Genomic DNA, 11124 nt, shown 5'->3' with positions numbered 1-11124 from the left:
TAATATCTGACAGAAGTATTTTAAAGAAATGTTGCCATTGATCATTAACTGGACACAACTGAAACATAACCTCACAGAAAACCTAAGTCTTGACATTAATAGCACAAATCAATTTTAGCATGCAAAGAGCTCAATTTCCTAAATGGTATATATTAATGACTGCAAAGCTGATGCTTACATAGCTGATTTCAGGGTAACAACTACTGAGTTAAACATTTCATTACAAACTCCCAAACCTACAATTACATTTTTGCATGTTTAAATGACTCCTTAGCCATGAGCCAATGCAAAAGAAAATTGTTGAAAAGAATCCATTTTTATATTTACTTGTAACTGAGATTTTATTTTGGAAAGGATCCAGTTTGGAGGATCCCAATGGTGATGAAGTTTCCTCCTAGTCTGGTTTTCACTTGTCTTTTAGAACGGCTGCTACACCTATTATAAGCAAAATGTTTTTGTTAATTACAAACTGCATTACGCATGTCACACCTGTATACGTGATTTCTTAATTCCTCTATGGAGCTTAATTACTGACAAATAGTTCTTTAAATCAAGAGTTCATTTGGTACCTGTGGAGAATGTTACAGACTCGGAAACTCTGCTGAAACCTTGATGCAACAGGCACAAGAAATGGCACCAACAAGCTTTCCTTGGCTTTCCAGAAACATCATATCCATGAAAAAGAGCCAGCTCCTACTGCCATTTATTACTTGCCCACTTTATGGACAATAGCACAACAGTGCACAACTTCTTTCATACAGAGAAAATACAAAAGTGAATTCTAATTTAAGCAAGAGGCAGTGAGGTGCACAGGCTGCACATCCCCCTGCCATGTTTCAAAACGGTACTGCTTATTTAGAGGAAACTTCTGAAAATTGTAACACTGTTTTAGTTTTGAATAATCATGTTTTACACAAGATTTTCCAGTGTTATCTCAGCCTTTGTTGCAGTGTATGTGCAGTTAAGTATCTGTGTATGTAAGCCCACTGACAATTCTTCAGCATTAAAGTAACATGCAATATTAATTAAACAAGAAATGCTCGCAGTTTTGAGGAAGAAAACAGTATTGTATCAACTGTATAACCCATCTGATAAAAGTGAATTAAACCATTATGGTATTTTCCTATAGAACTCTTCATTACATCCACAAGGTTTGTCTTGGAAGAAAGACATTCAGGCTGGAATTGAAAAAAAAGCTCCATCTTCAAGTTCTAACACATACACGAAACACCTTCACACACTTTAATCCCTATGGATTCTTACTGGCATTATAATATTTTTCTGGAAGTAACACTGTGGTGCTGAGTGCTAGATATTAATTTTAAAGATCACATGGAAACAAGATATGGTAATGATTACATCATGGCAACAATGTAATGTCAAAAATAACTACAACATTCAGTTTCCCATGAAATATGCACATTCCTCCTACATGAAAAACAAAATCACAACGTTTCACATTAAAGAAGCAACAAAAAGATGTACAAGTATTCCTTTTTAAAAAACTTTTCTGTGAAGTTAGGCAGCTGAGCACTATGGAACTGCCCTCTTTGATTTATGATCATTTCCTTTATCCTGAAAGGAGTTCACCTAACACACAGATTTTTAACAATATTAAGTACCATGCAGGTTTAACCTATGTTTTATTTGAATCTATGCTATCAACTCTAGGGAAAATGTGCTTTTACAAATGAGAGCCTTCCAACAGTGACTTGCCCAGGAAGGCTCCTGAGTGCACTCTATGAGCAAACTGAAGCTGTACCTGAGTGGAGTTGGATAGTTGGTTTTTCCACGGCTCCTCTGCGCTGCTGGTCAGGTTTGTGCGGTTATGAGGTAGAGAGAGTGCGTTTCGCTGCAGGTAAGGCACGTTTCCATTACTTCCACTTTCTGTTATGTGATTATTGCCTATCAAAATAGTGTCTGTACTACCCAGCGTTCTTGCTGTGCTGCAGGGAATGGGGCCTGCTGGAAAGGGTCCATTAGCCATAGGCTGCCCGGGGCAGGCGGGACGGATTCCACGCTGAGCGACATTAGGCACTCTGGTCAGAGCAACCTGCGGCTGCTGGCCAGAGACAGAGTTTGTAGGCAGTGATGAATCAGCTGTTGGCCCGTTAGGAATTCCAGTAGATCGTACCTGTGCAACTCCTGTTTGTCTCATCTAATGGAACATGAACAAAGCACAACAACATTGGCTGTGGAACTGAGAAAAGAAGGATCATACAAGGTTTGTGTACTTTATTGCACTGGTCAGTTCCAATTTTATCCTCATTTTAAGATCTTCACAGTTGCTTTTGAGAACCAAGATGACTGGCTCATAAAAATACTGAGTAAATTTTAAGTAAAGCTATCAGCACACTTTTTTTTCTTGGCCCTTCAGTTTGAGTGTTTTACTGCTGATGCTGGACAGACAGGGAGAGAGAAGTGAACAATGACAGAACGAGAGAAAAGCTGAAATACTATTTATTACAGCCAAGTATTTTCAAGCAAGACTGCTTGTAGATGTGTCCACTCACTTTACTTTGAAAGTGTGGCTTGAAAACTTTTACATTAACCAGCTGCCCTATAATAAAACACAACTGAACTCATTACATTTCAACAACTAATCCACAACTATCCTTTATCCAAAAAAAATGAATTAACGTAACGCAGCAAAGGGCATGTGAACTCTACACAACAGAAATTCTTTAGAATTCTAGAAACACAACAGACTCCATTACTGACAAGAGTGTTGTAGATAAGAAAAATATTTTTGTTCTCACCTGCTGGTGTTGCTGCATCAAGACAAACTGACTCTCCAGCTGTTCCAGCATAAGTTTCTGTGCTGGATTTAGATTATTTCGGTTTGCACGCAGCTGTTCCAAGTGCTAAAAAAACAGCAGTGTGGTTCATAATCATTAAAATTGCATGGGCTTTTTAATAACTTCCTTGCATAAAATACTAAAAAGTATCCATGAAGATAAGACTTGTAAAGCTGAAAATAATCAAGATTTCTGCTGAAGACTCAAACATCTTTCCATACACTCTCTTGCAAACAAACCTTATTACTAGTTACTAAAACTAAAGAGACTCTGTAAATTGTTTGAGAGTGTAATTATTACTGCCACACTAAAATTAAGTGTGCTGGTACCATAAAAGAAAACTACATTTAAGTATGATTAGATAGAATCCTTATCATAATTACGTAGATTTTAACCTTTTTGTACTGTGCTGATTTTTTATTAATACTGTTCACCAGAAAGTGAATTAAACCTGTAGACACACATGGAAACTTCTCCTGAAAATACAGAAAAAACCCTGAAAATGGAATGATTTAATTACAGAGTTACGATATTGACCGCATTTTCAACTGATAAACCGAGGTAACTATTACCAAAAATCTGATCTCTGTATTCATTTTAAAATACTCAGCACCCCACATCATTCTACCAATAAGTCTGCTGCTGTGAAGTGGTATGACTTAAAAAGCAGATGAAGATGGTTCATGCCAAAATCCCTGGATTAACAGTACCTTCCACTGAATTCCCTCTGGAGGGGAGTGCAATGAATAATATATATACACACATGTATATGCATGTATATATAACATGTTATATCCATCCAGCCTTTGAGCTGCCAATTTTGAAAGGCCAACTTTGAAGATGCAACAGTCTTTTTTATTCACTCTCCTCTTGCATCACACATTTTTGGCTCTCCTATTTATATATGCTGGAACCTTGACAAGCTACTGCCAGCACATCCAGTCTACTGTACTCAAGAGAGGCCTACTAAGGTTCTGCTTAGAGGAGGAAGTTAGATCTGGAAAAAGGTGAGACTGAAAAGAGGAAAAAGTAGTAAAATATAAAATAAGCACAGAGAAATAATGAGAATGCTGAGGGGGAGAGAGAGAGAGCAGTACGGAAGAATGACTGAGGAAGGACCAAAGGGGTGGGGAGCCAGGGAGGGAAAATTATACAGTATAATAAAGCCAATATTGTTCAGACAGAGAAACAGCTGAAGAACTATATTGGAACTGAGGGGAACACTGCTCAGTTAATGAGAATGCCTTCTGCCTCTGCACTGTGCTCCCTCCTATTTCTCTTTGCATCCAAAGCAGTATGTGGAATGCATGGGTAAAAGTTTCCAGCAGGGCCTGATTTTCAATATATGGAATTCCTGCTGAAGCTCACTGCATGCCCTAACAAACTGAAGAGACAACAAAACTTCCCCAAAAAAACCACCTGAAACAAGATTTCCAAACTAAAATCTAGCATTTCATATAATTGTATTAGGTGACATAAAGTACAAAAAAGCAGCAGCAGATTTCATTGGAGTAATCATTTTGTAGAATGTACTTGTTTGTTTATGCAATTCGATATGAGAAGCTACCTCAGAGGAAGAGATGGTATTACAATACTTCTACACCTCTTTCAATATCCCCCACATTACAGCAAGTCACAAAACTCACTTTGCACACGAGTGTGACAATTTGCATATCTGTCTTTAAAACGTCGTAAGAAAAAATATTACTGTATGTTCTTGCTTTATAAATTATAAAATTCATACAATGTAAGTGTTCCATTTCTGTTGGAGATCATTTAGTTTACTATCTCACATAGAGAGGCCATAAATATTAGAAGAACTTGAAATACACCCTGGGAATTATTTGGTAGTATTTTACACTGAATTTCAGGAATGTGAAACTAGAACATGTCCCAGATTTATTTTCTTAAAAGGAAGAAGGAAAGGAATAAAAAATATAACAGAGCTTCTCAAGATCTCCCATACCTACCTGTAATTTCTGTGGTGTCAAACACCAAGAATGAATTTGTTGCTGTACAGGAGGATGTGACACTGTATGGCCACTGCTCCAAACATCTGAAGTATTCTGAGAGAAAACGTTACATTAAAATCTGTGACTATCAAAGGGCCAACAAAATTTCTTTTACTATCTAGATTTCATCTTATTCATGTAAGAACTAGTCATTGTTTCAAGAATAATAATATAAGAACATATAATATAATAGTAAGAATGTACTAAAATATACCAAATCTCATTCTACCATTCCCAATAGTATCAGAGTAGTCTGAGGAAAAAGTTAATGATACCTAATACCATAAGGAGAAACAAGCAAATCAAATTATGCAATTAACTTAAATGTATGCTACTTTTAAAACTGAATACTTTATCTACTATAACACTATTACATGATGATGAAACACTTGAATTCTAAATATAAGCAAAGGCAATAGACAGGATGACATGATTGTCTCCCTCTCAATCATCAGACTACAACAACTGTACTTCTTCACTGACACAACTACAACTGCAGTACAGTGCCACCAACCTGCACTGCCCTTATGCACCTCCTGTCTGAGCTGGAATCTGATTAAACATTATCACTGAAAAATGTTTTTTAAAATTTCTAAAAACATTCCCCACCTTGATGCCAAAGGATTAAAATTTACAGCACAAATTCTGTGCCTGCTGCATCATTTCAATGCATATTTCCATATAATTTTGGTAGGGGCTCTAGTTCATTGGAATATATACCTTTGTTGGACTAGATGTTCTTTTCCTCTTGGCAGGACTGGTCAGGTCATCTACTTGGCTAGAAGGAATCATGTGTAGTGGCAAGGATTGCTGTGAAATTGGTGTTTGAGTGAGGCCTAGTACAGGTTCAGTATTTGGATGATGAGGTTTACAAGCCTAAGAATCACAGAAGGAAGACAAAAATATGGTTCTATATATTCTTAATGCTTTCCTTTCAATTTTATAATTTTAACAGCCCACATATATTAAAAGGGCCGAGTAGATTTTCTGAAGCTGATCTCAATAACTGAAAAATCAGTTTCCATATGGTCATCAATGGAGGAATGTGTACCTTTCACGGGATTATTAAACCACTGCAGCATTTCTATTTAAGATGAAATCTTTTAAAATAATGAAAATCCACAAAGGTTCTAAATTGGTACCCCCATATTTCTCCCACATTACAGGGAGCTCCTTGATCTAATATCCCTCTGCAAATAAATCAAAGGCTTCTTTTAATAAAAGCCAATCCTGTGCTCAATAAAATAAGCTTGACCACTACCGATTGTAAAGAACCCTTAAAGCTGGGCACCTGCAGAACATAACCCAACTTCTCACCTGCTGTGCTGTGTTCATGGCACCCTGCCTGGAGGTAAGCTCTGCGGGGATTGGTAGGCTCCATGCCTCCTCAATACTAGGAAGTAATTTAGTTTTATTCTGTAGACTACCTTGTGGAAGGTTACACAACTGAGCCTAGGAAAAATTATGTAAAAAGCAAATTTAACACAAGCCTACTTTAGTAAGAGCAAGTCCATGAAATCTTCCTAAATGCTGTAGCTAATTATGTCTTAAAGAGAGGATAGATTTAAAATTTTGGGGTTTAGAAAGGTGCTAGGTATAAAGAGGGTAACCAGAATATAAACCTTTGTGAGAATCAGAACAAAGATGAGCTCTGGATTCAGAGGTCTCATAATTCCTTTTTTCTGAAATTGCAAACAAGAGTGAAAGATAGTGTGTTGCGTATTCTCACTATATGTTATGAGAACTTAAAAATGTAGACAAATACAAAGAAAAAAGCAAAATGATGTAAAACAGTATGCTTTGATTAAATGTGCAAAATAGGGTTTATAAGGAATTAAGTTCCACTTAAAAAATGAAGAAATAAAATATTACAGGCTATGATATGCTTACAGTACACATGAAAACAGGTTATACACACCACAAACAACTGCAAGTTAAACTCGTGTGTGACTTCTCCCCTCCCCTCTGCAGTGTGTTTGAAGAGTATTTCCCGCTGCTTAAAATGTTAGTTTTACCTGTAAATACTTTATCCGTGCTGCAAGTGCAGAGGTATTACTACAATTTTTGCTCCTAGTTGCATTTAAGTAGCATTTAATGGCATCCTGAGGCTGGTTGCAGGACTCATAGAGTGTGCCTAGGTCCATCCAGGCTGCAGCATGGCCATGGTCCAATTGTACAGCACAGATATAGGCCTGTAAAGCATCCATAGGCTGATTTTGCTGTTGGTACAGCACACTGAATAGAAAGATTAGTGAAGTTGAGAATTAATAACAAAGTCAAGACACAAGCAAATATACACATCCCCTCCCCCAACCCCTTAATAAACACTGGCATTGTATAAACCACAGTAATAAAAAGAAATGTATAAAAGTTTAACATGCAAAATTCACGTACGTAACATATTCAGTATTTTAAAAAATTGAGAAAGTAAATATAAATTCATTATTTAAACTTCAAATCGGACAAGTCTGAAAACATGGAGGTATAAATGAAAAAAATTTTACAGTCCCTCTGAGTTAACAAAGGAGTTTAAAAGCTGATATTCTTTATTTATACATATTAGCATGGAATTATATCATTGCATTACCCTGTATCATTCTTACCCTATTGAACACCATGTATCTGCACTTGCTTCTGATTTATCAATAGATTGCCTATAAGATATAAAGGCATCCTGAACTTTCCCAATACTTGAATAGCACCTGGGAGAAGAAAAAAAGAACTTTGGTAGTATTTATAGAAGGTAATCATTGAGCATGGCTTACCAAGACTGATCTGATAAATGTTAAGACATGCAAATACACACTCAACATTTGCTGTTTCTGAATGCCGGTCATAAGCAGACTCAAACATCTTAACTTGTATTACTAATTATTTATTTAAGCACACCAAAGATACTTAAACCCTGGATTACTACATTTGTAAGGGAAACAGCCATACCACATTTGAAAGACTTGCATTTCTTTCACTTGTGATACCTTATCAGTCAATAAAAACAGTATCTATCAACAGATAGCATTACAGCAAAACAATTGAGTTACCCATTTCATCAAACAAATGGTTATAAAACTTAATGCTCTTCAAGACAGAATTATGGAGAGATATGGACCAACTCAATCAGGATGGTTCCTGACTGCCTGGGAGGCTTTTTATGTGCCTTTCCTCCATCTCAGTCATACTTGAGTAATGAACAAAACTGTTACTTGTACTGCATATCTAGAGCACCAAATTTTGTAAAAAAAATCATGTGATTCTGTGTTTTTTTATAATGTCTCACTTCAGTATTTTTCATGCACAAATTCTAAGGTATTCTGGCATTAAAGAGAATTACAATTATACCAAAGGGAGTAATACCTACAGTTTTAAAATTAAAAGCTCCAAATAAAACCAAGATCAAATATCCATCTAAATATATTTACTAGTTTAACCAACAATAACTGTGTCTTGTATTGTTTGTAACAAGTTTCCTTGTTGGAAAAAGACCTGACAACTTTCAAAACACATAAATAACAAAAGAAAATTTATTCTTCTAAATAATAAAAAACAAGCAGAACAGTACAGGCAAAGGTCTGTCAAACGTGCTACACTTTCAAGTATTTTGAGGCACACTAGGAAAGGAATACAATAAAATATAGTATTACTTTGCCTAAAAGCATCCATTAAGTCTGAATACAGAGTTTCAGGAGATTGTTTTAATGACAATCTAACCTGATGTCCAACAGACATGTTTCACTCTGCCTGTGTATCACACACATAAAGCCTCTCATTAGGGTAGCACTAACATTAGGCCCCCTCAAAACTTTGGGAGATGCGACTTTTCCAGTGGGAGAGGAGGTTGGTGGCAGTATATTTTTGAAAGACAGCTTTAACCAACTTGCTGTCTGGTTTGGACAACCAGCAGAGGAAGGAACAGCACAAGGGAATACTTGAGGAGGGAAAAAAGAGTGAATACACAACCCCATAACCCTGTTCTTCTCCTCTTCTCCTGCCAGTGTATGGACTGGAGAAATGGGGCACAGCAACGTATTTGCTCTAGCCCTCCCTGTAAAACACAAGAGATGCTCCCACTAAATTCTCCACCCCATTTCCTGCATTTCTGCCCCTTGTCTGCAGGGTCCTTGGCTTCATCCGGACCACCTGAGAGCAGAGCACAGCAGCTGCACATTGCGAGGAGCCCCAGCTCTGTCCTGCCTGAGAACTCCATTTGCTCAAGGCACCTGGAATGTGACTACTGAAGAAAAAACAGCATTTCAGCCCAGTGGAAGGTAAGATGCACAAGATGATCCCTGGCTCATTTTCCCTTTTCCCTCCACACTTGCCCTAACCCTCTGCCTCGCACACTCGGTTCTGGTGCCGGCTGGATGAAGATCCCTGTTTTACAGGAACAGCTGGAGAAATATAATTAGCATGACAGAATCAAAAATAGGTTCCAGCTGTATGTGACCAGAATCCCCAAGAATGTCAGCTGGAACACACTGAGGTTAGGATATTCATTTTATTTTTGCCTCATTCTTTTTAAATGTATTCCTCAACAGAATGCCCTCCAAGCTTTCTCCAAACCCGAGTATTTCAATAGTTACTGCTGGTTTAAGTAAAGTACTCGATCTTCTTAAAAAGGACACCAGAAAAGCTGATCAAATTTGTACAATTTACATCTGGAAATGTTATTTTTAAAGTAAAAAATATTGTCAAAGGCTGCAAAATTAACTAAACACTTAAGCACATGAATTTATCAGCCTGAGCTATACATTCCCATGTGTGTCCTTTAAAAATGGATGTCGGCCTAGGAAAATATTTGTATTTTAGTGCAAAAACTGAGATTAGAGGGAGATTCTGAGATAATACAGAGAGAAAGAATTACGAAGAAGTTATAAAGAAAAGTAACAACATTCACAGAGGATTTACAAAAAAGAGGGAGAGAACAGAAGATGGAGGAGGAGAAACAGGTAAAACCAGGCAGAATATATTCAGATTACTGTAAAAGTGTAGACTGAATAATAACTACAATAAAAGCAGAGCCACTTGGGTAACATACTTCATTTCAACTTCCAATCTATATTCATCCCAAATACGTTAGCACCTTATATTTTTACACACTCCCCAGAAAACTTAAGACTTCAGTAGATATATACAAACTTTCCCTTCATTTTTCCTCTGAAAGGATTAAGAACAAAACCAGTGTAAGATACTCACAATAGTGAGTAACCTCAAAATAATTTACAAATATAGTTACAGTGTCTACAAATTTCTCACCTTCCAAGGAAATACCAGGATTGACCAGAATTTGGATCTGCTTCTAGAGATTTCTGGAGATACTGTATAGCATAGCTTTCCTTGGTTGCCTTGTCCCCAAGCTGATCCACGGTGTGATGCATCCAGCCTACAAAAAGAATCCACAAATGGGAGAAGTGAAATTCCCCAAGACCATTTAATACTCTGGCACAGCAGCACTTTGTAGCATTGGTTGTCTCTTTAAAAATAAGAACATTAAGCAATAAAACCACTTATATATAACATTATGAAATTTTAAAAACTTCTGAAGTTCTATACTAAAATTACAGGCCAAAAAAGACCCAAAGTTAAAAATACTTTCACGTACTTTCAAAGCACTTTTTTGGGTTTAAACAATTTTCTAAGAGATTAGTAGCACAATTACGAATTACTCAACCTTCTGCTATAAAAGTGAATGTTAACTCTTTCCTCCTCTGAACACAGACCCCTTCCCTGACATTGTGGAAAATACCACCATTCTCCCTGTCACACATAGCAATTATGGTTTTTATATATGTGTGTGCGTGTGTATGTATGTATAAAACATGTACAACATCTACAGATTATGTTGTTCACTCCTTTTCTTCTAAATCCTTGTATTTGTCCCATATCTACATTTGGACTGAGAATTTTTGCATCTCCACTCAAATCTTTCTTACATTGTCATTTCCTCTTCACTAATACAATGTACTTTCCATTCACCTTGACAAATGCAATCACCTCTCATCTACATAACAAATTAATCTAACCACACGTCATATTCTTTCAAATGCCTTTTCTTCTTTCATTACATTAGACAAATTATTCATCCCCACTTTAAAGGCCTCCCACAACCCATCTTCCCCAATAATATTTTACATGCTATTAAAATGCATCTTTGCTCTAGCAGTGATGCAAGGCTTGGTTACCACTTCAAACAAAGCACCTTCATCACCTTCTCCAGCTGCTCCTCATCTGCCTCTATGCTCATATGAATTCCTTCAAGCAGCCACAAAACCATCTCACAGCTGTTCATAAGATGAGTACAAACGAGGAAATCTTTT

The 11124-nt window shown here is 36.8% G+C and overlaps 1 protein-coding gene across 20 annotated transcripts in view; it reads right to left on the bottom strand.

Annotated features, from left to right (window-relative positions):
- The window catches only part of KDM6A (lysine demethylase 6A), a 151929-nt gene that overhangs the window by 38199 nt on the left and 102606 nt on the right, over nucleotides 1-11124 (bottom strand). For 10 of the 20 annotated variants that reach the window (XR_004238548.1, XR_004238549.1, XR_004238558.1 and 7 more), the window contains 8 exons: nucleotides 10064-10190; nucleotides 7414-7512; nucleotides 6826-7045; nucleotides 6128-6262; nucleotides 5531-5686; nucleotides 4769-4864; nucleotides 2760-2864; nucleotides 1763-2158 (listed from right to left, as the gene is read on the bottom strand). Coding sequence is in view for 7 of the 20 variants with exons in the window: in XM_032100976.1 (XP_031956867.1) it covers nucleotides 1763-2158; nucleotides 2760-2864; nucleotides 4769-4864; nucleotides 5531-5686; nucleotides 6128-6262; nucleotides 6826-7045; nucleotides 7414-7512; nucleotides 10064-10190 (1334 nt within the window). In the remaining 13 variants the exon portion in view is untranslated. The remainder of the gene's footprint in view (nucleotides 1-1762; nucleotides 2159-2759; nucleotides 2865-4768; nucleotides 4865-5530; nucleotides 5687-6127; nucleotides 6263-6825; nucleotides 7046-7413; nucleotides 7513-10063; nucleotides 10191-11124) is intronic. The other 10 variants (XR_004238554.1, XR_004238555.1, XM_032100979.1 and 7 more) reach the window with 3 other exon arrangements.

The sequence above is a fragment of the Corvus moneduloides genome, chromosome 2, assembly GCF_009650955.1.
Source record: "Corvus moneduloides isolate bCorMon1 chromosome 2, bCorMon1.pri, whole genome shotgun sequence".
NCBI classification, from domain to species: Eukaryota; Metazoa; Chordata; class Aves; order Passeriformes; family Corvidae; genus Corvus; species Corvus moneduloides.
Note: the sequence above shows the minus strand (reverse complement) of the source record. Positions and strands in the feature narration are given on the sequence as shown.